At 48.6% G+C, this 26,345-nt stretch overlaps 2 protein-coding genes across 2 annotated transcripts in view; one reads left to right on the forward strand and one right to left on the reverse strand.

Annotated features, from left to right (window-relative positions):
• The window catches only part of LOC115050742 (arf-GAP with GTPase, ANK repeat and PH domain-containing protein 1-like), a 17,662-nt gene extending 437 nt beyond the window's left edge, over positions 1 to 17,225 (forward strand). Inside the window, exons 2-7 of the mRNA XM_029513780.1 lie at positions 1,661 to 1,735; positions 3,429 to 3,583; positions 4,133 to 4,223; positions 4,307 to 4,529; positions 14,042 to 14,297; positions 14,431 to 17,225. Of these exons, the coding sequence (XP_029369640.1) occupies positions 1,661 to 1,735; positions 3,429 to 3,583; positions 4,133 to 4,223; positions 4,307 to 4,529; positions 14,042 to 14,297; positions 14,431 to 14,640 (1,010 nt within the window). The 3' untranslated portion in view covers positions 14,641 to 17,225. The remainder of the gene's footprint in view (positions 1 to 1,660; positions 1,736 to 3,428; positions 3,584 to 4,132; positions 4,224 to 4,306; positions 4,530 to 14,041; positions 14,298 to 14,430) is intronic.
• A 2,670-nt stretch (positions 17,226 to 19,895) lies between these two features.
• gbx2 (gastrulation brain homeobox 2) lies at positions 19,896 to 21,647 on the reverse strand. Its single transcript, XM_029522093.1, has 2 exons — positions 21,143 to 21,647; positions 19,896 to 20,428 (listed from the first exon to the last, which is right to left on the reverse strand). The coding sequence occupies exons 1-2, from the start codon at positions 21,645 to 21,647 to the stop codon at positions 19,896 to 19,898; spliced, it is 1,038 nt and encodes a 345-aa protein (XP_029377953.1).
• Positions 21,648 to 26,345: the final 4,698 nt, after the last annotated feature.

Genomic DNA, 26,345 nt, shown 5'->3' on the forward strand with positions numbered 1-26,345 from the left:
CTCTCTCTCCCCCCCCCCTCCCTCTCTCTCTCTCTCTCTCTCTCTCTCTCAGGTAGTCAGTGTAGAACGTCATTAATCAGTTCTCTGAAATGAAACGGTTAATTTTTCTTACCCTAACCCTTCTTATATGTACATGCAGCATTTGGACCTATGAGCTCAGTGAGTCGGGGATCAAACCTGTGACCTTTTGAAAACAGCCCGGATTCAACTCCATAATTGTGGTCTCCACGGAAACAGGAGGGAAACAACCAGAGTAACATTTAGAGCTGTTTTCGTCCTCTGCTCCCCCACCAGGAAACGTCACACAGAGGTCAAAGGTCACTCAGCTCATTCCACCACCGGAGTGCCGACTTTAATCAATGATTGATAATAATCCGTACTTCAGATGAGTTCAAACAGGAAGTGGTTTTCTTTTTGTCCAGAATCCTGCTTCAGGCCGTCCTGAGTCACCTGACTTGTCCATCATGGCGTCTCTCTCTGCCCCCCCCCCCCCCCCCCCCGGGTTGGTCCAACAAACGGGTTAAATCATCTCTATGTCCTCCTGAATCGGCTCCATGTCCCAGCCTCTTCCTCTTCCTCTTCCTGCTTCCGCATGCTGGACTTCCATATTTCTTTTTGAGGAAGGCTGCAGGAGAGTCGCTGTAATATTTTCCAGGTTATTAATGTTGTAAAAGGCTGCGAATAATATGTGGAGTAATGACCTGTGTCACAAAGCAATACTGTGTGCGGTGACATTTAAGGCTTTTAATTTGTGTTTCCTGAGGCCCCCCTTTGTCTCCCTCACGCCTCCCCTCTCATTGCACCTACCGTCCTGCTTGTCACACTCGCCTCCCGCTGGGCGGTCTCCACACCTCACACCGGGATGATAGGCTTGTATGCATGTCTTGCCCCCCCACCCCCGCCATAGCCCCTCCTGCAGCTTGTAAATGCTGTATATTTAGTTTGTTCTGTTTGTGCTGTTAAAGGTTGCCGGTGTCAGAGTTCACAAATTGCCTCGGCGCCACCTCTCCCTCTGAATGTCGCCCACAGTTGCCCAGAGCGGTGGCAGTAATTACCAATCCAGCGCGAGCGGCTCGCTGTTTGTGCGTTTGTCTGTAGTCTCATGCATACGTTTAGTCGAGCACACAAACACAGAGAATGACAGGATCAAGAATCTGAAAGTAAACAAGTCAAATTTCATCTTTGATTTTTAACAGGAACATTTCAACCAATCAAAATAAGCTTCATAAGTCCTGTTTGTTAAATCCTCTCAACAAACTGTTTGTCACCGTTCAGCCGATGAGACGCCAAAAGAGTCTGATCAGCAGTGACCTTTTATTGATTTCTGATCCCTCTCTGACAGGAAACACCTTTGAAATCCTTCCAAATGTGTTTCTGTGTCTGGCTCAGCTCAGGTGGGGCTTTTGGAGTGGAACTGGGGGAGTGGCTCTTCAGCTGCACAGACTGATGCCCCCTCATTTTATTCATTACCCGCTGCCCTGCGCCGGGTCAGCGTGCAGCATTTAAATCCAGAAACAGCGTTTAATTTACGCTGCAGAGAGGCAGGCCCTTTCTGGATTGTTGGTTTCCATAATTGTCACGCAGCCAAACACCCCTCCCCCGGAGAGCAGAGAATCATGGGAATTTAATTATGATGGGATTCCTGCTCTTGACCCTGCAGGGCTCAACCCGAGCTTGATGGGTGGGCCGTCGTCTAGAACAAAGATCCACCCCGTTAAGACCCAGGAGCCTCCAAGTGCACTCTGGGAAATAATTCTGTCCTTCATTAAACACATTTTATTACCAAACTCCTTCTGACAAATCCAGTGAAGCCCGATCCTCAGATCCCGGATCAGATCAGCTGAGGTCACCTGTGTCTCTGTTTGGAGGACACTTTTGTTGTGTAAAGTTTAGTTTGTTTGCTGTGTTGTAAACAAACATGCTCAGATGAGACAGGACCTGAATATCCCACGGCAGGCCAAACAGCGAAAACAGCTTTATTTAACTTTGATAATCGATTCATTTTCAGGATTCAGGATTCAGTTTAGTTTGAGCATATTTTCGTTGTGAAGACGATGTAAAAACCTCAGCTGCAGAATTAAAGGAAGTCTGGTTTGACCTTGAGCCACGAAGCTGTCCCTGTAAACAGCAGTTTTAATTAACAGAGATGGAAATGATCCCGTCGTCTCCAGCAAAGGAAACTTTGGTCAGCAAAGGTGTTTTCAACCTCTTTATCCGAAAAGTGGGAGAGTTTCTCAGCCTCATCGGGCCTCGGGCCCTTTCCTTCCTCCTTCCTCTCCTCGGACGAGGACATTGATTATCCAGCTCCAAGCCGGAGGGTAGCTGCAGCTCAGCTGCTCTCAGACGCTCCCAATTAGCCAAATGACTGGAGCTGAGGAAGAGCAAATGGCCGTTCCCTCGCGGGCCGGCCGTGACCGCTCTCCGACTGATTAAACTGCTCATCTTTACCCCGCTTCACTCCAGCACACGGCGGGAAATTGCTGCTTCCAGAAACATCCCTGACTGATCACCTGAGCGTCTTCACGTGGAGGAAACGCTCCAACCCCCCCACCCAGGACAGCAGACCAGCTGAAGCTGAGGAGTCCTGGACCGGTCGGCCTGCTGCAGGCCGTCCTTTGATTCAGTGATTCCCCCTTTGCCCCACCTCTCTTACCCCCCACTGGGGCTAATTGTCAACAGAAGCTGCTTGTTGTCTGATCTGCCGCGGCGATGATCGCTGCTGCAGCCGTGCCCCCACTTCACCTCTCCTTCCTCTCCGAGGTCGGAAACAGCTTCCAAATGTTCAGCAGAACATCTGAACTTCCCTCAGACCTCAGAAACACTGGAAGTTCAGAGAGGACCAGGACCAGGTCCGGTTTCAGATGGATCAGGACTCATCAGTTTTTGCTCTGATTTGTTTCACTCATCAGACTTGGGTTTTTAAGTGAACTTTACCTTTAATGTGTTACTATCCAAACAGTCAGTGTGTGTGTGTCTGCAGCTGAAACAAGCACACACACACTCGGTCTAATTGACTCCTGATCGGCCCGTTAACCTCTGGGGGGGGGGGGGGGGGGGGGTTCCGGGTAATGGATCCACATGTCCCCCTGCAGCAGCCCTGATTGTAATGACTGACCTCACCAGCAGAGGAGAGGCCAGGTCGCTTTGGGGCGGAGGGGGGGTTAATTTGGGTGATATCCTGGCTTCAGGAGGCGGGGTCACAGGGGTCAGCAGGTGAACAGGTGTCAGAGCACAATCATCCAAATCTGAATGTCTCCTTCTTCTCCACAGAAAAGTTCCTCTCCTGTGTTTGGGTTGTTTCTGTCTTTATCTGATCAGGAGTTCTGCTCAGTAATGATGAAAAATCTGCTCTATTCTGTCAACACAATAAACTCTCAAACGCACAGGACTGATCCAGAGACTCTGATTGTCTTTATTCTGTCCAACAGAACAAGAGGAGAACTTTGAGTTCACCATCGTGTCTCTGACGGGACAGACGTGGCACTTCGAGGCCACTTCATACGAGGAGCGAGACGCCTGGGTCCAGGTCATCGAGAGCCAGATCCTGGCCAGTCTGCAATCCTGTGAGAGCAGCAAGAACAAGGTGAGGACCAGCTGCAGGAGGACACACACAGACACACACACACACAAACATAATTACAAATTACCAATCATTGTTGGTCCCGTTCAGCCGGAGTGTTGCCATTTTCCACCTGCACATGCGGCGGCAGCGGCGGCTCAGTCGAGGCCCGATGTTTACCCCCCAGGCTCTCAGCCTTTTATTGCCCCCACCCCCACCAAAACAACAGCCGCCCCTCCCTCCCCCATTCCATTAGTTTCCTGTGTTATTCCTTCATTCCCCGCCATCAGAGCTTTATCCTGAAACGGCACAGAGGAGCTCACATCTGTCCAGCTGTCGCACAAATGTGTTTGACAACACAACTGTTCACACACTGAATGTAAATGTGTTCACACTGAGACTGACCAATCAGATCCCTCTGTCATTTCCAAACAGGCCAGCTCAGTTCTGTTCATCAGCTGATCATTCATTCATTCATCAATTTCGAATTTGTCCACACTGTTCGTCACCTTCCTTTTATGTGTGCGTTCCGTAGCTGACACAATCTGAGGTGTGTTTGTTTTCTCCACCCAGTCTCGCCTGACCAGCCAGACGGAGGCGATGGCGCTGCAGTCCATCAGAAGTATCCGTGGAAACAGCCAGTGTGCCGACTGTGAAGCTCAGAGTGAGTACCCGACCTGTTCCTTTGCTTCCTGTTCGGGGATCACCGCAGGAAGTCCTTTTAACATGTCCGTTGGTGTCCACCAGACCCGGACTGGGCCAGTCTGAACCTCGGGGCCCTGATCTGCATCGAGTGCTCGGGCATCCACAGGAATCTGGGCACCCACCTGTCCAGGGTCCGCTCCCTGGACCTGGACGAGTGGCCCCTGGAGCTCATCAGGGTCATGTCGGCCATCGGCAACGAGCTCGCCAACAGCGTGTGGGAGGCCAACGCTCAGGGACGCCTCAAACCGGGACCGGACGCCAGCAGGTAGGACACACAGGAGGTCCTGGACGTCACTGAGTCTGCTGGGCTGAGGCCTCCACTGAGAACCGGGCCCTCAGGTCCAGGTCCAGCTGCAGGTCCACAGTCTTTATCTATGTCTACAGAGTGTGTGTGTGTGTGTGTGTATGTGTGTGTCTGTCTGGTGGACTACAGGGGATAGTAACAAATGGGTGAACTTTAGCGTGACGACAATGTTGATCAGTGTGTACCTGCATGTGTGTATGTGTGTGTATGTGCGTGTGGTGTGTAATTATCGGCCGCTGCAGCTCTGGGAAGCCGCAGCCATCATAACAAATTAGAGCTGACTGCCATCCGCATAAAGATCGACTTCCCCGTCCTCCCCCTGCACTCACCCCCCCCATGCTCATTAGTCAACAGAAGCACCTTATAATTACTCCCCACATGACCCCCAACACACACACACTCAGTACACAGTGTACAGACTCACACTGATGTTAACCTTGTACTGACTAAAACAATAAATGCATGTAAACAAATTTAAAGACACAACTATTGATAACACACACACACACACAAACACACACTGTAAGACTACCTGATTCAAAAAGTAAAAGTCCTGAACAGTGACGCTCCAAAATAAAATAACTTATTTTTCCTTAACGGAGAGAAATCATTTTAGTTTTTAGTATTTTCAACACCGAATGAATGATGAAGGTATATCTGTGCTTTTGTTCCACGTTTTTATCTGTCGATAAGGCTGAAAAGAAAAGGAATAAAATAATATTAAAAACATTCAGACTGATGAAAACCTTTGAAATAATCCAGCAGGAATTAGATTAATTTAACTGATGGAGCAAAATTAATTATTTTAGAAGCTCCTTTTCAATTTTTACTGTGATGCTACAAACAAACTGGTGAATAGAAATGATAAATATTACAGTTAAAATGAAGATTATTTGATGACACTGATGGTTCAGTGATTTTTACACAGAAATGTTTTCATCAAATTTATTAATTATGATCAGAAGGAAGAAAATAAAAATAGAACTTCCTGTTTGTTTGTTTTTTTTTTTTTGGGGGGCTCAAAACCAAACCATCTTGGAGTACGAATCCATGTTTGTAGGCCTGCACACAAAATAAATGCAGGTTTGTACACATTACACACAGACACACACACAGAGCTGTATTGACGTGCCATTAGCCTCCTCCGTCAGACCTCTAATGCTTTTATTGTTGCTCATGTTCTATTTATTTATGAATCTGAAGTCTGTTTCCCCTGAAGAGATTAGAGAAGGAGGTCAATATTATCTCAATTAACCCGCGACGCTCCACCGCCCCCCCCCCCCCCCCGGTCCTGTCAATAGTATTTATCAGTCCATTCCTTAAGTAGCTCTCTGCTCGTCCTTTTCCCTCCATAAATCCTCCTCTCTCTTCTTCCTCCATCTCTCCGGGGAGGTGACCGTTAGCTTCCTGTTTCTGCTGTCTGAGTACTCAGAACTGTTTATTCTGTTTAACACAATCAAGATTTTTATTTTCAGGGAATATTATAAATGAGACTAAAACAATAATATTATAAATTTTTATTTAATTTAAAGTAGGGAGAACAAATATTTTTAATTCCCAATTTAATCATCATTACTCTAATTAGTCGATTATTTAAGAAAGTAAAATAACATTTCCAGGAAAAATTATCGACGTGACTGAAAACAACTTGTCCTTTCTGCTTCTCTTCTTCTGTCTCTTCTGTTCATCTTAACACATCCATCCATCTGTCTCACACACACACACAGAGGGAGGGGGCGTGGAGGTTTTATGACGGCTTTATGGAGTGACAGCGGCGGTCTATGAAACCGTGTGTCACCGAGGTTACAGTCACTCAGAACTCGTCTTCAATTACACATCAACCCGAGACACAACAACACACAAACACACGTTACACACATTAAAACCCGCAATCATAAATATTAATATCCAGTTTTAAGCTGAAGCTGCTTCATTAGCTCATAACGAGCCTCAAACAGATAAAACGCAGACAACAATAAGGATAAACAGGACTGACCCCTGTGGGACACCGCCCTGTCACAGTGCAGCTGATAGAAGGAAAATATAACAATGATGATATCATTTATAATCATTTTAAATATATTTGTGCCAAAGTTATTTGCGAGGATTTCGTAGCTAAAAGCAGCAGCATGATATCATTCTAACGCTGATGTGTGGACGGTTCTTTTGGGGGGCCGTCTCCTGTGTAGAATCCCTTTTAGCTGTTATTTGATGTGAAGGCTCGAAGCAGAGCCGGGTCAGACCTGACTTCGGGTCTGGGAAAAGGCCGACCGAGGCTTTGTCCAGGCTGACGGGGGGAGGTGGGAGACCCAGGGAGAGGGAGGCTGGGAGGGGGCTGATGGATGGAAAAATGCCCTCCCCTCGTGGTCTCTCAAGTGAGTAATAGAGGCCGAAATTTCATTTTGCAAGTGGCTGATTTAATGATCCAAAGGGTAATTAATGGCCTGATTATCTTAATGTTAAATATGGCCAGCAGCAATTACACTGACCTCCTGTCTGTCAAGGTCTGGCCCCCACTCTGCCTCCCAGTTAGGTCCTGTTTGGAGGTTTTGGGAGGGTGGAGGAAAGCTGGGTAGCAGGAAAAGGAGAGGTGGGAGGAGGAGGGAGGAAAGGAAGGATCCAAGGAGAGAGGGGACATTAGTATGGCCGTCACTGTTAAACACCTCCGTTTTTTGCACCTCCCCCTTCGGCTTCTCCGTCGGACTGTAGGGAGGAATTATGTTCAGAGAGATCGCACCTCGCCTCCACGGCGCCGCCCCCGTCCAATGAGATATGTGACAGGGCCGAGCCCCGCCATCTCCAACTGTTGTCATCATCTCTTTATCTTCCCTGTTCCCTCCCGTTTGAATCCCGTTCATCGTCCTCCGTCCGTCTGCCCTCAGCGACGGCCGGTCCAGGTCTCATTAACATCAGCTGCTCTGGAGCTGATAATCGTTTAGGGCTGAGCTTGTTGCTGCAGATCCAGAGTCTGTTCAGCAGCAGCAGCAGGCTTCACAATGAAGGCAGATACTTGTTGACGTCTCTCCCTGGCAGCGTGGAGGACGAGGACCGAGCCGGTCGCCGTGTGGACGGACACGGACGGTGCCCAGAGGGGTCCTGTTAGAAGGATTTCCTCCTGGTTCAGTCCACAAAAAGACTGCCCCGCTCTAAACGCTCCCATTAACCCCTGGCTGCCCGCGGTCAACCGTCATCACCTCAGCTGGCGTGGCCGCCCAGCGCCGCGCCCCAGCTGATGCCACCGCTGAAAGGGCTGCTAAGTATGGGCAACATGCCCATCGTCAGCACCCACAGGGGCTCGCCGGGTTGGCCAGCGCCACCGCAGCACCCTCAATCCTCCGTTTCTGGCGCTGTAGCTCATTGTTTTAATTATCTGTCGAGTGGCACATCAACACCAGCTCCCAAGGCCGGCTGCGGCGCCGTTTGACGCAGCGCGTTAGCAGGCCTGAGTGGACATCGAGTGACAGCACTGCTAATCCGGCCTCCTGGCCACCGCACTGAGGAAGGGGTCGGCGGACATGTGCCTCCATCCTCTGGGCGTCCCGTGTCCTCCAACTCCTGACCTTTGGCGGTCTGTTGTACAGGGTCGGCATCTGGGCCTCGTCGTGGCTTCACTGAGTCCGCCGACCCGAATCCTGCTGCAGCTCCAGGATCACAAAGGAGCTGAATCAGTCTGAATCATCTCCCGAACTGAAAAGGTCAGATTCTGTCGGCAATGTCAGCACCAATCGTGTTGGTCAGTGAACAATAGAAGTCTGCGTGTTGCTGCGGTGGCGCCACACCTTAATTAGACAGCAGAGAAATGAGCACGGCTAAAGGATGAACACACGGGGTACGTCTCAGCGCCGCCTCGCCACCACACACTTAACAGCGGGCCCCACATGACGAATGCTCAGCCAGTAATAATTCAGCAGCAGGTCTGTCGGCGCTGGGAGCCGGGGGAGGGAAAGAATAAGGGCCCTTTATGGGAACAGATTAGTCTTGTTCCCCCCTCAGAAAAGGCCAGTGCTAACAGATTTAAAATTAGACCGGGGGCTTTTAATCTGGGCCGGGGTGCAGGTGCGGCGTGCACCCCGGCACCGCAGCAGGATTGGACTCAAGGGACCAGATGGAGGGACGGGACAGGGAGGCGGGCAGGGGGCCCACATCACACGATAATTGCCCCCCAGGGTCAGAAGCAATGGTGGGGGAAGGAGAGTCCTGCCTTGTACCCCATAAAGCCAAACACCATCGCACAGCGATGATGGTAGCACAGGCCGGTGAGAGTGGAGATGGACACACGTCCAATCAGACGACTCGTCTGCTGCAACATCGTTAGTGACACCGGAGGATTAAAGGTCTAATTACTGAGTTGTGTGTGATCCTTTCCTGCAGTGACACAAACATTCGGTGAGTTTCAGCTCAGTGATTTAAATAAAAACAACCAGGCTGAAGCAGGCTGATGGCTCCTCACTGATAAACTGAAGTTGGTCCAGATCTGGATCATCTGTTTGTTTTTTAAACAGGAAAACACAAACAGATGAAACATTGCGTGTCTTTGTGCGCTTAGCTGAGGTCAGTGTGAGGACTAGTGTCTCCTAGTTTGTCCAACTCGTCTCAGGTTTCTATGATGACACCAAAAATAAAATCCTCCTCATCCTCCCAGTTCAGTTCTGATAAACAGGAAGTAAAATTCACAGCATCATCAGGAAAAAGACACGATCACAGAAAATGAGTCATCAATAACATAAACACAATATTTGGTATCAGTAACCACAAGTAGATCGGGCTGTGTGTGTGAGCTGTGTTTCATCTGTGTCAGTTAAGTAGCAGATCCCTCCTGCCATTATCTGCAGCCCCTGCTGATAGGAGCCGGCCCCACGGCCTGCATTTTAAACAGCACACACACACACACACGCCTCCTGACAGGCAGGGCCACTGCAAACGTAGAAAAATAATTGGCCCCTACATTCTAATTCATCTGTAAAAGGGAGGCCTTGATTAAATTAGTCCTAATAGACATTATTTTGTACATGACTGCTCGCCGCTTCCTTGCCATTTCCTCGCCGCGGCCTCGCCGCTCCCTCCAACCGCGTCCCCCAACTCGCCTAACAAGCCCTCCAATTTACTATTGACATTAAGCCGGCTGACACGAGCCAATCACCGGGCCATTCATCGTTTGTCATCACGACGAGGTTATGCTAATACGAGCTAAAAGCACAAACTAAATGCACATTCTTTATGCCTGAGTCATCAGATTACCCCCCGCCTTATTTTAATAATGAAGAAATAAATAACATTCTCTACATGCGTGACTCCTTCCATCCTCTCCTGCTTGCCGTGAGCCAGCGGGGGCCGGCTCCTGGAGCAGAAATGAATCTGTACGCCGATGGTACAGGACCCCCACCCCCCCACCCTTTGGCTAATTGGCTCAGTCAGAAAATTGCTCATACAATAAAGAAAAGGGAGAAAGGGGGAGGAGACGCTGGACGGCAGAGTTGTCGTGGTGTTTGTGGGTAATGTGTTTGGATTGAATGGGTTCAGTTGAGCCGCGGCGGCTGGTAAACATTACAAACCTTCAGACACACACACTCGACTCTTTTATTTCTGCTAATTCACTCAAAGAGCTTCGACAGGAGCTGCCGACAAACCGCTTCTTTATTTCACTAACACAAATGAGATCATAGCTGAGGGGAAAACAGGCCGCTGTCTGACAGAGGAATGAATCAAAGCATCACACACTGAGTCCTGGACCAGCACCAGAACCAGCAGTCTGATACTAAACCAAAACCATGAAAGTATGAACTTTAATTCAGAACAGTCAGACACAGTCTGGAGTTGAGCTTTTTCCTTCCTCTGCCTCTCTGTTTGGAGTTTTGGAGTCTTCCTGTCCTGGTCCTGGTCCTGGTCCTGGTCCGGATCAGATCTGCTGTGACCTCAGACATGTTCGTCTTCCACCTTCTCTCTCCTCCTCACCTCATTTACTCCGTCTCTCCTTTTCTTTTATTTCTGTCTGATTTAACCCCCCCAGTGTGTGATGTCAGTCCGACCCCCCAGTCTCACCCAGACCTTTCTCACCCCGCCACCCTCCCTTTAATTATCTGTGCCCATCCAAGGGGCAGCTAACGACCAGCTCAGGAGGCTAATTGATTTCAGCCTTTTGTCTTTTGGTTCCTCCTGAAGATAAGAAATCAGCTCAGGGTGGATTTAAAGAGACTGAGCTCTGTTTCTGTCTCACCTTGTTAGGAAGTGTCCTGGTGACGGAGTGACGGTGATTCATCACCAGGTCGGCAGTTAGCTGATGCTCTTATCCACGCTCTATCTATCTATCTATTAATCTATTAATTAGAGGGCTAATTAGGCCAGAAGAGGAGCTCCTGACACCGTGTCACTCTTAACCCCGTTTCCTACTGCTCATTACCTCTCACACACACACACAGTAATTAATGATGGGCTTTAACAGCAGTGTGTTGGCTCATACATCTCAGCTTCGGGCTGAACTCAGATGGAAAATCCTTTTTTTGTCTGTATTAAACTTTTGCTCTTTTATGTTTTTTCTTTTGTCACAGACACACTGATGATTTTACTTTGAAAGGATTCTGAGCTTCTTCCTCTGTTGAGACAAATGCTTCGCTAGCTGTTAAAGTCACATTTCTGACGCTCTTTGTTTCTCCTGTTTCTTTTTCTGCCGTCCGTCATTGTAAAGGTCACAGACGCTTTCTGTTCAGACTGTTTCCATTATTTCACAGAATGTGACAAAAAGTGATCATAAAATAGGTAAACAGACAAATGGGAGAAAAACCAAAACAGGCCAATGGACATACACTTTGTCTGTAAAAGACAATTTTATGACAACCATCGCACGCATTTTGCCATCTGCAGTGGTTTTCTGTCTTTGTTTTGATTTAAACTAACACACATCAGAGACAGAGGCCTGAAAACAGAGATAAATCACAAGAGTTTTAATCCACAGAACATGTTGGACGGTGAACCACAAAGCTAAATCTTCAGTAAAGACCTTTAGAACCTGGAGTCTGTTGAACATCAGACTGAGTCCCCAAAGTGTTTCCAGCAGCATCAGACCGACAACATTAGACTGCAGGAGACACACACAAAGCAGCTGGGCGGTCAGTTAGTTGGTCCGGACAGACGCCCTCTGGCTTTGGACTGACAGGAAATTCAGTGTGTCTGTAAACACAACAACACAAAGCAGCCGCTCAGGGGGAACGTCGACACCACACACTGATACAAACACACACAAACACACAATGAGCGCAAACAACAGGCAGGAAATCAGAGAAGCACAGTGGTCCCAGTGTGGCTCCCTGAGTGACCCCAAACAAAATCACATCACGCCCCACCGTTTCCAACGGCGACTGCAACCTGACACCGCAAACAGCAGCTGATGAAGCTGTCAATCAACACAACGCGCATCAGGCCGCGTTCACAGAGACACACTACCAGGAGACTGTGACTGAGAATCAGGATCCATTCAGGACGACAACTCAACAACTACCTGCTAGAACAGGCAATTAAACAACACCACAAACAGCAACACAGACTAACAACACATGGACTAACACACACACAGTGGACACAGTCTGGAATCAGTGATGATTAATTCAGGTTTGTGTGTTTGTTTCCTGTAGCTGGTGTAATTTTTATCTTTTCATTTAGCTGACACACAAACGCACACAACCCCTCTGGGCTCCTTCTGACACATTTGCTGTGTGTGTGTGTGTGTGTTTGTGTGTGTCCATGACAAGCCGTCTCTCCGGGACTCATGTTTAATTATCTACCCAGCATGCCTTGGTGCTGCCGCGCAGCGCTCCGTCTAATGGGATGTGAAAAGGGACACACACACACACATAGATTAACACACAAAATATGAGTGTGCATTCAGTAGACACATGTTAACACATACTGTCACACACACACACACACACCAACACACTGTGTGGTTAATTAGTGCAATTAGCCTCTCCACTGTCCAGAGCTGTGTGTTTTCAGGACTCGTTAGCTCTTGATGACAGTCACTGTTTATTGCAACACACACACACACACACACACACACACACACACACAACCACAGACATTTGTTGTATCATGACTGTAAACTGCTGATCCACTGCATGTCAAAAAATATGTGACCAAGAGAACGTGTGCGCCGACTGTGTGACAGCTAAGACTGATATGGGTCTGAACACAGTGTCAGTCAGAGTGTGTGTCATGTAGACCACAGACCTGGTCCTGGTCCTGGTCCTGGTCCTGGTCCTGAGTGTCAGCTGAGAGGAGGCAGTGTAACTGTGACATGAACAGACACACACACAGACACACACTCTGCCCGGCCCTTAGCAACTCCAGCAGCGGGGGAAGGCATGCGTTTCCTGGTCCAGTGGCCTCACATTTCCTCCCTGTCCTCTGGAGGACAGAAGGCCAGAGCCCCGCTGAGCACACACACACAGACACACACGGCACACACGCTGACGCACACAGACACACACTGAGCAACACCTCCAGCCTTTGTCCGGGGGCTGTCGGCCGTAGTCTCGTGCCCAGCCTCCCTGCTCTCTCTCTGGGCAGGGGCAGGAAGGAAAAGCCCCCGGGACATTCCGTGATGCTAGCCACCACCACACCCCCCAAGACACACACAACACACACACAGACACACACAGACACACTGTGGTCTCCAGGAAGGGAGTTAATGAGATTCTGCAGGTTCTCACAGCGACCAAGAACTTCTCTGCTTCGTCGTCTTTTCCCACAGTTTGTCCCCCGTCATATTTGTGACCCCCCACCACAGAGGAGCTGCTCCTGTTGTCAGCCTCACCGTTCAGTCTGGACCTGGACCTGGTCCGGACCTGGACTAAACCAGACTAGATCTGGATCATCAGAGTAAAGTCTGGTGTTTGTTGTAAAAATGAATATGAGGTTAAATTCTCTTTTTTCTCTCTTTTGTGTTTTGTTTGTTGTCCTGCTGTGTGTGTGTGTGCTGACCTTTTCAGCACACACACACACACAGAGGAGTCATTTCATGGTGGAGGCATTAACCTGTGAGAAGTCACTGTTGTCTCCTTCTCCATTTCCTGTGTCCCCCCTCCTCAGCCCCTGGAGGAGGTGTTATTTTGTTATGGAGGAGGGGGAGGTATTTGGGGGACAGCTCAATATCTCCCCCTGGGCTGCCCCCCCCTCGACTAATCCCAGCAGGCTGAATGAGCTGCTGTTTACATGGAGGATTAGAGAAGATCAGGTCAGATTAGAGCGGTTGGCGCTGTGGATTAGACACATCAGCACTTCATGACACTCCATTGGTGAACAATGTGCCCCCGTCACTGTGTCTTCTTTTAGCGGGGGGGTTCAGCTCCATATGGATTTATTTAGTGTCCAGACGTGTTCATTATTATTTGGTGGGCTCGTCCTCACAGGTTCAGTGTTCTCTCTACATCAGGGAGTTGTGATTTGAAGGAATGTCCTGAGCGCTGTGTTTTGTCTGTTAGGGAGGAGCGGGAGCGCTGGATCCGGGCGAAGTACGAGCAGCGTCTGTTCGTGGCATCGCTGCCGTGCACCGACCTCTCTCTGGGCCAGCAGCTGCTGAGGGCGACCGCCGAGGAGGACCTGCGCACCGTCGTCCTGCTGGTCGCCCACGGCTCCCGACAGCAGGTCAACGAGACCTGTGGCGAGGGGGACGGACGCAACGCGCTGCACCTTGCCAGTCATAAGGGCAACGTGGTCATCACGCAGCTGCTCATCTGGGTGAGGCTCAGGTCGATCAAAGGTCAAGACGTCCTCTGATCGACCTCAACACTTCCTGTGATGCTGATCAGACTTCTGCTCTGTGATTGGTCAGAGTCTGACGTTGATTTGCTCTCTGTCCCTCCCTTTCTAGTACGGCGTGGATCTGATGGCGAGGGACGCCCATGGGAACAGTGCGATGGCGTATGCTCGGCAGGCCAACAGTCAGGAGTGTGTGGACACGCTGGCTCAGTACGGCTGCCCCGACGAGCGCTTCCCACTCATGGCCACGCCCAACCTGTCACGCCGCAACACCAACCGGAACAACAGCTGCAGCAGCAGCGGGAGCACGGCGCTCATATGACCACGACACGTGATCATGTGACTCTTCATGGGAAACCTGGTTTGGGAGACTCTGGACCTTTTATTTTGGGAACCACTACCTGTTGTGACTCCTAAGCCCCTCCCACCTCACTTCACAACAGCCACCATTGCTGCAGACGGCGAATTCCGATTAAAAGAGATCACAGTCGGTGGCGAGACCACGTCTGTTCGGGAGAGTCCTCAACACGGAAACAACCCAAAGCATGCTGGGAAATGTGGTCTACAATCATCTAGTAAAACCCATCAACAACAGACAGAGCCGTTTGGGCTAATCACATGACCTAAACGGCCAATCAGGGCGCAGCCTGCTGCCCTACAGACATCGTACCTCATCACACTACACGGCCAGTTCCCGCTCAAACACAGGACGCATCATCATCTTCATCTGACTGAGGGGTGGCCGGGGCCATCTTCATCTTCAGCATCATCTTCTTCCTCTTCTTCCTCCCTGCAGCTCCTTCCTGTCTCTCCAGCCTTCATGCTTTTAATGTGAAAGTATGTTTATGTAGATCAGAAGTGTGATGCATGTTTCCTCCACACTTCTGTTTCCTGGACTCTGTATATTCTTTGTGGACGTTGATGTCTTCACCAACATGGGGCGGTTATGTGTGGGGATATAAAGTCATTTCTTCTGACTTTCTTAAATAAAGTCAGAAGCTCTTGTCAGGCTCAGGGACCAGAAACTGTCGACCACAAATATCTGCCATCGGCTGCAGATTCCACTTCACTCAGTTCAGAATTTGAACCCAACAAAAGATCAAAAATTCACGGTCATTGAAATCGACAGTTTATTTGTAATAATTCTGAAATTCAGGCCAGAAAAGAGAAATATTGTAAAAAGTCTGGAAGCTGAAAACCAGAAGCGGTTCAATCAGCTGTGATTCTGTTGAATTTCCTGTGAACCGACTGAACTGAGAGCGTTGGTGGTCATGCTGCATTTGATTTAAAGAGTCCCTGAAGGTCGGTGACTGAAGAGCATCAAACGGAGCAAAAAGGGAATTTTTAACAACTCACCTAAACTCACTTTTCTATCAGGAACCTGAGAAGACAAGAATGAAGAATAAAACGGTTCATCTGTAAGAAGTTTAGTTTCCTCTTGTTAGCCATCTGCCTCATCTGCTCAGCCAATCAGAGAAGGGCTCCTCTTGTAAATAATCTTCTCTTCACTCTCACATGAATTTGAATCACGATGTTTTTACAGTCGGTTGCTGAGTGGAAGTGATTGGTTTTATTGTCAACAGAAATGGACTCCACATTGACTGATGCTGTGTGTCTGATCCACCCAGAGAAGGAGCTGGACCAGCGCTGTTCACATCCACGTTGAGGGTTCGTGTTACTGCGATCAGATCGATGGAGATGTAACTGAGCGTCATTTTGGAGAAACCTCTGTGATCAGGACGGTCGGACGGACGCTCGGCTGTTCGTGTCTTTGCCGTCCTTTTGTTGACTGAGACGTCTCTGCTGCTCTCCGTCCGACTGTATGAAGCAATATAGACAACATTATGTGTCAGTCAGGTGGTCCGCTGAAGCGCAGAGAAAAACATCAGGTTCCTCCTGATGCCTCTTTAAAAACACGCCTTTATGTTTTCGGCCATCTTGTTGTGTATGTGCCACGCCCCCATTTCCCCAGCGGTCTCCCATTAGTCTTAGTTCAGGGGGTCAAACAGTTTTTATTTGGTGGTTTTGTAACTGACTTGACAAGATGTCCTTTTGTTTATGACAGAAATGCACTAAATCTGATTCAGTCCGTCTCAGTCCCAACTCTTTCATCAACGCCGTTCTTCTTTTTAAACCTCACTTTGTTTTTTGTGTCAGCGGCGGCAGTCTGGCGGTTTGCTCTAAACTGAGTCAAATTCAAATGATTGACTTCACGTCAAAAATAAACCTAGCAGGACATTGAAAGTGGGATAACGCTAACTGCAGCTACCTGTTGGCTTGGCAGCACACAGTTTCTATTTAATCACGTGAAAGGTTGAAACATGAACTTGAGCGTCGGCTCCATTCACAGCTAATTAGCTAAACTCAGCTCGTATTTGCTAGGTTTCCTGCTGAGAAGGTGCTAATTTGTTGTCATTGTATTTAAACCATTTTAGACTCTAAATCACTTGAATCCAAAGCAGGAGAAACATCTTCTGTTGAAGCTAACTGTTAGCTAGCATAGTGAAAACTTGCAACCAAACCACACTATTTACTCTCAAGTCATTTAAGCCTTCCTCCTTTTCCTAAACTTAAACCCAATTAGCATCCATAGCTAAGGTGAGCTAACAGATATGATAACATAAAGTAGTGAGATTGGAATGTTGATGTGACGCTCCAGCGCAGCTAGTGTCTGTCAGCTTCACTCAGCTAACAGCGGTGAGGTGCAGGATATTTCCTGGGGAGACGCTGAAGTTTCAGACTGACCGACGCTGCCAGCTGGTGAATGAACTGTCTTCAGGAAACAAGGAAACTGCATCAGTGCCAACATGGCTGCTGACCGCCGCCTGGACGGCCTCACCTGTACATAGACTGAAAAAAAAAAAAAAAAGACTGTATGGTCAACGTTTGGTTTGTCTGGTTGTGTTACCTCATGTAGCAGCCCTCCGCCCCCCACCTCCGAGGCCTGACCAAAACTTTATTTATATTCCCACCTGGTAAGGAAGATTCCTCCAACTCAAACCTGCTATTTCCCTTCTGACCTCTTCAGTCCATCCATGTGTTAGTATTCTGTTTGTCATCCAGACACATTGTTCTCATTGTTATTCTAAATATTATAATTATTATTGAGTTTTGTTGGCTGTACAGTAACGTTGTTGAAAAATTTTACCTAATACAGAGTCTTCTACTGTAATGTGTCTCTTTTCAATAAAGACAAGAATCATGCTTCTTAATATAACCTCACACGTTTCTGTGCTTCTTCTTTTTTCCATCTCAGGTAAGTTGACATTGTTCCTTCCTTCAGATCAACAGTGGCGGACACCACCACAGAAGAAGAGGACGTCCTCGGCCTCCGTGGCTCCGTCAGGATTAATCAGCAGGAGTTCATCTGAAGCCCGGGCAGGTTGTTGTTCATTTAGGAGAGGAGCCTCGGCCTCGGCTGGTCCCCCGGGTCTCATTTATCAGCCGACCGTGACGGCCCGGGTTGATTACAATTTGCAAAAAAATTCATTTGGAGCCTCACAGAGAATCTCCCGTATTCACACTGAAGGCCGGAGACTTTTCCTCACTTCATGTGACTCTGGTCAGATCACAGATGGAAAAATTCAGCTTGACTGCATCAGATTTTAGGAAACCGAGGAGCGATTCTCTCTTTTTGTTAGTTTAGTATGACATTTCTACATTTCCCAAAATGCAACTGGACACTTTGTTAAATTAACAGGACTTCAAATTTTAATATTTTACGTCTGAGAAAAAAAGAAAAACAAATTATTATTTTTTTTTTTAATGAGCAGAAATCAACATTTCATTCGTTTAATTTAATTCAAGTTGTGTTCTAAACGCTCATTTAGAGAGAATGAAATTTAGATTTAACTGATATGATACAAATAAACCGTCTGCAGGACAACAAGGAACCGCAACCAATGGTTCCTCTTCCTTAATGGATTTATGAATATTGTGCTGAAAATAAATTTAACTTTATTTTAATATTGAACCGCCAAAAACTAAAATCTCACGTTAATTAAAATTAATGTTTAGACCACGTGACGTTCGTGCGTCAACCGACGCGGGAAGTGTCGGTGCTGGCTGCGGTCCAACCGGCGGATTGTGTGTGTGTGTGTTGACATCAGACTGGTTCATTTGTGTAGTTGGACCGCTGTGAGGTGAGAAGGGATGACGTCACCAGGCGGTTCAGGTACATTTAATTCGTTTGTGTTCAGTTAAACTTTAAACTGCTTCAAACGTGTTTTCTGGTCGTATTTAGTTCCGGTGTTTTTTGTTTGTTTTGTTTTGTTTTTTTTTTTTCAGGGGAGGAGTGACGTGTGACCTGTCTCACCTGTGTGACGTGTGTTCAGGTAGGTCTGTTTTTGATTTTGGTTTGAGAAGGTAAAGGTCGACGAACTCCTGCAGTTTGTCTCCAAAATGTTCCTTTTTAAACGGATATGAGTCCAAATTGAAGCGGATCAGCTAATTCATGAAAGAAATTAAAATATCACATTTTTCCAGCTGGAGAATTTTTATCGTTGTTTGTATATTCTTAACAAATTCAATATTTGTTCAATATTCAAGTGAAATAACATTTTTCGTTTCTGGTTTATTCCATCTTGAAACTGAGAGAACGTTTCTTCATTTTTTAAATCAGAATTGAAGATTTGAGGCCTTAAAAAAATCGGGCCTTCAAAATTAAATGTAAGAAACGGAGACTTATTTTTCAGCACGTGTCGGATCAATAATCGAGCTGAGGAGAGAATTATTTCCGTTCCTATAAATTAATGTGTAATTACGGTAGAAGCAGCTGATTTGTGGGTGAATGAAGGGACATATCGTAGATCCATGAATAATCACAGTTCATCTTTTAATTCACACTTTTATATCTTCAGGGAATGTTAGTTACTTTTGCACAATTTTTATATAAATAAATTAGCAGCGTCACTTTGTCCAAAGGAAGAAAACGGAAATGAAATGAAGCAGTAACACGTTCAGATCTTCAGGAGCACAAAAAAATCAAAATTAAAACCAACAACAAAGTTCACACACCGCCTCTGGTTGGTCCTTCTTATTTACATGTGGGAGGAGTTTGGGTCAGCATGTCGGGGAGCTCTTCATCCTCCTCCTCCTCCTCAGAGCCTCCACACTCACGGAAGAGTGAGGTTTGAGACACAGGTGGATTCTGACGTCATCATAACGCCAACCTGGAGTGCGGACTGTCTGAGGTCAGCTGTTTGAGCAGTCGGGAAGCAAAAGTCAGATTTCATAACTTTAAACATAAAGACACTCAGAATCAGACCGGAAATATCCGGTTACTTTTAAAAACGTCTCTGTTTCATAAGAAATGTTCCCATTTTCGATCCAGATGATTTCAGTTGGATCCGGATGAAATGATTTGGATTTAAATCAGGAAAATCCCTAAAACGGGTGAAACGGGGAATCAGGACTGACCGGGCTGACCCACAGGAGTCTGAGGGGTCGGGGTCAGGGGTCAGAGGTCAGCTCGGCTGATAAAACCAGTTCAGTCTGATGACGTCAAATTGAATTCAGCGCCGGAACCTTCAACCCGGACTGAGTCCGTGGTCCCGGTTCGGTCCGGATCGTCTTCTTCTACGGTCTGGCCTGCTCCATCTGCTGGTGCTGACTCCTGATCGCGAAGCGGCTGACGTGCACCGGGATCGGCACCACTATTTTGGGGTTCCGGGACGGCTCCCCGGACTTGTTGTTGACGTTTCCGGCCTTGACCCGTTTCCACTTGGCGCGCCGGTTCTGGAACCAGATCTTCACCTGCACCTCGCTCAGTTTGAGCGCATGCGCGATCTGGGAGCGCTCGGTGAGGGACAGGTACTTCTTGCAGTGGAACTCCTTCTCCAGCTCCAGAAGCTGCTCGCTGGTGAACGCCGTCCGCCGCCGCCGGTTCTTCCCTCCGCCGCCGCTCCCCCCGCCGCCGCCCGACGCGGAGCCTCCGCCGGCAGAGCCGTGCAGGTGGGGGCCGTCGTCCAGGCCGCCGCCGTCCGCGTCCTCCTTCTGGCACATGGAGGTGAGGTTGTCATCGGAGCTGTAGTCCAGGTCACTGTCCATGGAGAAGGTCTCCTCCTTCCGGCCGCAGTCCTCCTCCTTGGAGTCCTCCTTACCGTGTCTGACTGTGGGGGGGGGGGGGCAGACTGTTAGGAACCGAACTGTGACAGTTTTACATTCAAATAAAAATGAACTAAAAATCTGATCTTCCAAATTCACAACGTCAGAATAAAAAGAGTCCGGACGGAGAACCGGATCAGGTTCCCGTGACTGGACCTGCAGACGGGTTAAAGGTCCAGTCCATCATCTCATCAGGCCGGAAACACGCGTTCTGCAGGCTTTTCTTTTTCACGCGTAATTACGCGCCGCGCGGCCTTTTTCTGCGTTTCGGCCGCGCGGGACACGGAACTGAAAATTATGAGTAAATAAAAATAATCCGAGAAAAACATCACGAAAATGTGAAACAGGAAATAAATGGACGCTGTGACATTCGGCTGAATTTCGAAAAAAGCCTGAAACAGATTTCCACAACATGAATGATAGGCCTGTTTTTGTTTGTTTTAACTATTTAAAGATATTTGTGTGACTATAAAACGGATTTTTATTTTTCTTAAAAAAAAAAAAAAAAAAAAACCATTTTGAACAGATTTAACAATTAAATGTTCACGGTGATAATTAATCCTTCAAATATGACTTCATTTTAACAGCTGGAAAAAATTCTATTTATTTCGGTTAATTTATACGAACTCTTTGGTGACATTTCAGAGACATTCTAACATAATTTGGAGGCAGAAATCTGAATATTTGACGCTGAATTGGCTCTTCGGCCTCCCGCCTACCTGTGGAGGTCTGCACCGCCGTGTCCGTGTCGTGGAAAGCCTGCAGCCCGGACTCCTTCCCCGGCAGGAAGCCCTTCCCGTCCTCCGGGTCCAGCCGCAGCTCCTGAGCCTTGTCGAAGACGGCGTGCAGCGCCTGAGAGCCGAACTTTCTGGCCGCCTCCTGGTGCTGCTGGGTCGGGGAGAAGCCGCCGGGCAGCGACGCCATGAGGGTGGAGGTGAGCGCCATGCCCTGCGCCAGGCTGGAGCAGAAGCCGCCCTGCAGGCCGGGGATCTGCGGGTGCGGGTGGTGCCCGGCCGGGAGAGCCTGCTGCAGGGCCGGAGGAGGCGGAGGCGGCGGCTGCAGCACCACCGACCGGTACGGCATGAACATCGGGTAGCCGGTGTAGACGAAGTGTCCCGGGCTGGGCTGCGGGGGCCCCCCGATCAGAGAGTCGATGCTGAAGGCGGTGGTGCTTCCGAGTGGCCGCTGCATCACCATGAAGGACGGGCTGAACGCTGCGCTCATCGGAGGAAGCCGGAGAACAGGCGCTGTGGGCGGCTACAGACGGACGACCGACCCCGGAGGAGCCGCGGGAGTCACCGCCTCTGACAGCAAACCGGAATCAGAGGCGCGATAATCCGATTACAGACATCCAATCCATCGGTGCACCGGCAGGAAGGGGGACTGGAGGAGGACCGGCAGGAGGACCGGCAGGAGGACCGGCAGGAGGACCGGCAGGAGGACCGACAGGAGGACCGACAGGAGGACCGACAGGAGGACCGGCAGGAGGACCGGCAGGAGGACCGGCAGGAGGACCGACAGGAGGACCGGCAGGAGGACCGACAGGAGGACCGACAGGAGGACCGGCAGGAGGACCGGCAGGAGGACTTCCTCCTGCGGGAAGTTTCCCGGCAGGTTACTGACCATGAAGGACTCGGAGCTCCGGGTCTGACCGGACACCCACACCTCAGCACCGGGCAGCTGTCCGCCCCTCCCGGTGGCTCACGGTGTGTGTGTGTGTGTGTGTGTGTGTGTGTCTCTGTGTTCCCACTCGGCCCGTCTGGAGCTGTTTTGGATTTAAATTGCGCTCCCCTCTGTTTAATTGCGCTGTCTTCTCCGGGAGAGCCCCGCCCCCTCCCCGCGCTCCCCTCTCCGATTGGTCCACAGCGATGACGCGCAGGTCGCCGACGGTCTCCTGGATGAACGCCGGTGACACAAAGTGGAAGAATGAGGAAACATCACTGTCACTAAGATGGAAATGCTCAGTGTTTGACCTGTGCGTTCAGTCCAGTGAAATATTTACAGATTTTTCCCTCAAACATTCAGAAGCTAAGAGCTTCAGATTAAAGAGGGGGTTGTTTAATGAACGGGACTAAATTAGTTTTAGGGTTTAAAATAAGTAATTAGTGTTTAAAATAATATCTTAACATTTGAAACAAAAATCTGTGTGAACTGGTTCTGTGGTGCAGGTCAGTGACAGCAGACCTGAATCCAGAGTCTGAAAAGAACCAGGAGCAGCTTCATGAGTCCAACAGATGAAATCATCAGTTCCGTCACAAAGCAGGAATTACTTATGACGTCACAGCGTCACGCTCTGACATCACTGCAGCGCCTTCATGCAGCTGATCTGGATCGGCCTCCAGCTCCAGCACAAGAAACGTTTAATTCAGTGTTACAATTAAAATATCATTTATGATTATTAATATTTTTAATCAGGATGATTTCTTCATCTTCATTTGATTCTGATGGAGATGTGAATTTATGAAATCAGGGTGAAGAGAAGAAAACAAAAAGAGAAATCTGTTGATGAAGACTAAATAATATCAGTCTAGAGAGAAACGGCTCTGGGTCAGGGTTCAGGGTCTGACCCCCCCCAGATGGAAAACAAACAGCTGGAACGACTGAACGACATGGTTTGACTCCAGTCCAACAAATGTAAATCTGGTCTGGGACGCTGAGCCACATCTGCAGCTCCAGTCCGCTCCATCAGGAACATCTGGTCTCCTCAGCTCCTGTTGTTGAGGATCTGAAGTCTGCGACGTCTGCAGGCGATTATCTTTCCATCCATCTCCTCCAAAACTGCACACAGAGCTTTAAATCACAATATTTGCTCCTGCGCCGGCATCAAACTCCATTTTAATGAATCCTGTAATGGCTTCCTCATCAATTAATGCAAACCTCGTCGATGCCGATGGCGGCGCAACACATCATGAAGACAGGGAGGACACGGGTGACCTCTGACCCCTGGTGGATCTCCCAGTGGACCCCCCTCCATTTCCAACCCAGCCAAGGGCATGCATGGATGCCCCCCCAACTAAGCCAGCCGTCCTCCTGCCCCCCCCTCAGGGTCACTGGGACACGATCTCATTAAAGGCGGCCTGATCTGCAACTGCAATGCAGACATTAAATAGCAGTATTTTTCAATTAGGGCTGACAAATTCAATCAAAATTCCATAGATTAGGATGAAATGAGGCATGGGTCATTTACAAGGGAATTTAATTGCACGGCCATTAGACAAATAGTACAGCAGTCTCTGTCTCATTATCAATCATGCGGGGGCATCAATAGTAAAAGGTTGTAAGGCAGAAGGGGGGTAGGGGGGTGCACAAGTGTATGTGTCTGTGCACGGGGAGTGTGCACGTTACAGCGCTGCCACCACCGCAGAGCAGCTAATAAATACCCTCTTTTGTACTTATAAATTATCCAGTTTAATTAACAACATGGATTATGATTGGACTATGATTTAATTAAACCTTTCCTGCATGCAAGCCGAGCTCTGCGACCATCCATTATGGGCCAGGGGAAAGGGAAGGGGGGGGGAGGGAGGGAGGGGGGGGCAGTCAGTGTAACACTGCACTAAATGAAGCCTGCTCTAATAGGAGCTGCTTACCTGGTTGGATCATCAGTCGCTGCTTGTTGCAGCAATAATGGCCGTCTGAATGGCTGAGCAGCGTTCAGGCACCAACCAGCACGCAGTTTGACATTCAGAAAAAACACCCCCACCCCCCCCACCCCCAAGTTCAGATCTGAAACTAAATGGCACAATCTGAGAGTTTGCTGATATTACATCACATGGTGTAAAGTGGAGGGGATGTGGTGGGAAAAGCAATTATGAAGACGCTCGCCACAGCACAGGCAGAGCAGGGGTGGAAACAGATGGGTGGAGGGCGGAGGGCCATCGCCCCGAGCACCACCGCCACCGCCGGCCGACACAGTTCAGTCAGAGCTGAGCAGCATGGAGCGATCAACCTTTTCATCAGCCTCTAAATGCCAGGCCAGATTTAGTCACACAAACACACTGAGGCCTGAGCCAGACCTGGACCGGACGGCACCCGGCAACACGCATGCTTTAAAAGCTGCAGCACTCCGACCCGAGGAGGTGTTTCATCTGAGCTCCTGGTTCTGAAAAGTTTCTGCAGCTTCCTGAAATTCTGAGTTCAGCAGGTTAATGTTGTTTGTTTTCTGTTTTTGCAGAATCATCCATCCATACCCAGAAACCCTGAGTCCTCAGGATTCCTGCTGTCGGTGAGTGGAGCAGGACTCGAAGGTCGAAGATGATAATGTGAAAATATGGTCAGATTCAGAAAAACATCTGTTTGTTCCATAAAAGGTGAAAAAGCTGCTACGAACACAAAGTGGAGCTCTCAGTTTTGGCCCCAAAGCTCAGATCAATTAACATTCAGAGCGTCGATTGGATTTTTGATTATCCGAGCTGAAAGGGGCTCCATTGATCGGCCGGCGAGGTCGCCCTGACGATGCTGCCGCGCTGAGGAGGCCTGATGGGGATCGAGTTCTTCACTGTGTTCTGACTGAGTATTGATCTGTGCTGCAGAAAAACCTCCATCCAGGACTCACAGCAGTCCTGAAAGCTGCTGGGGCCTCAGGATCAGACCAGGACGTTTGTATGTAACGAGGCCTGAAAGTTTCAGCTTTCCTCCGTTTGTTAATCATCCGAGTGTGCTGGACCTTTAAGATCCTCACCTGGTCCTGGATCAATGGCGTTCGCAGCAGATTGTGGAGACATTGTTAACACACACGTTGTGTTCCCGTTGTCGATGCATGCTGATTACTTCTCTTTGATCGCTTCCTCGCTCCTTCGTCTCTCCTCCTTTTTGCAGTTTTTTTTTTTTTTTTCCATGTCACACAAAATGTGATATTTCGATATTCATTGTGTTGGAACATTTGGCTGGTCTGTGCTTCAGGACTGATAGTCTTCAGGTGCGGGGCTGTTGTGTTGTGGACTTGATGTAGTTTTGTAAATGCATGTTTAGGTGCAGCTTTTCAGAATAAAAGCCTCTGGTCATGTGTCTGAGGTGGCGATGAAACTTTAAACATGAACTGTCAGTCGGAGAATTACAGACTCATTAAAATTACTGTAACCTGAAGAAACTGTAAACCACCTTTACGGCTCACATGATAAAACAGACAACACAAGACATTAATTTAAACTCTTCCAATCATGTGAGTTTAATTTACACATCACGTTTTACACTCCATCATTTTTACTTTTAGTCATGAAGCTGTGAATTATTGGAACCGTAGAACTAAACAAGAGAGAACATCCTCAGTTTCATTTAAAAATAAAAGCAGCTTTAAAGTTGAGGCTCTTTATGGTTTCAGATTAGCCCATAGTGCCCCCTCTAGGACAATAAAAGACGGCAGCAGCCTCAGTGTGCTCAGCAGACAGCCGTCCTCCGTCTCCGTTTAAGGACATTACACTCACTAATTGCTGTGGGGTTTGGGGGAAGTTTGCGTTGTCTCCTCGAGGTTACGGCAGGTTTACAGAGCGGAGAGAGGACAGACAGCTATCCTGAGCTGGACCTTCAAATCCAGAAATGCAGACTGATGACATAGAAGAAGGCCTGAGCTGCTTAAATACAGATCTGGGAGCCGGCCTGTGATCGAGAACTTCTCCTCAAGCTTTCTGCTTTCTCCTGATGTCTTCACTGTCCAATGAGAGCAGACGTGGAGTCGGGTGCGTGTTTTCACGGAGGGAATCGAACACAGATCACTGGAGTCGCCCTGACGGCTGCTGAAGAGTCTTGTCCTTCAACATTCATCTACCTGCAGCAACTTTCCAACGCTGCTTACAGCCCAGATGTTGCTGTGGCTGATCACTGTTATTACACTCAGACCGCCTTCCTCCCTCTTTAGGCCGGGACATGTGAGGGCCCACAGCCTGACCTTTGCCCTCTGCAGGTAAATACACGCCGCCTGCTGAG

Source organism: Echeneis naucrates, chromosome 2 (genome assembly GCF_900963305.1).
Source record: "Echeneis naucrates chromosome 2, fEcheNa1.1, whole genome shotgun sequence".
NCBI classification, from domain to species: domain Eukaryota; kingdom Metazoa; phylum Chordata; class Actinopteri; order Carangiformes; family Echeneidae; genus Echeneis; species Echeneis naucrates.

Bases quoted from the DNA above. Each gene is read 5' to 3' on its own strand.
- gbx2 (XM_029522093.1), bottom strand. From the start codon at position 21,647: ATGAGCGCAGCGTTCAGCCCGTCCTTCATGGTGATGCAGCGGCCACTC. The intron at 20,429-21,142 runs GTAGGCGGGAGG...CCCCCCCCACAG, and splicing joins GGCGGTGCAGACCTCCACAG to TCAGACACGGTAAGGAGGAC.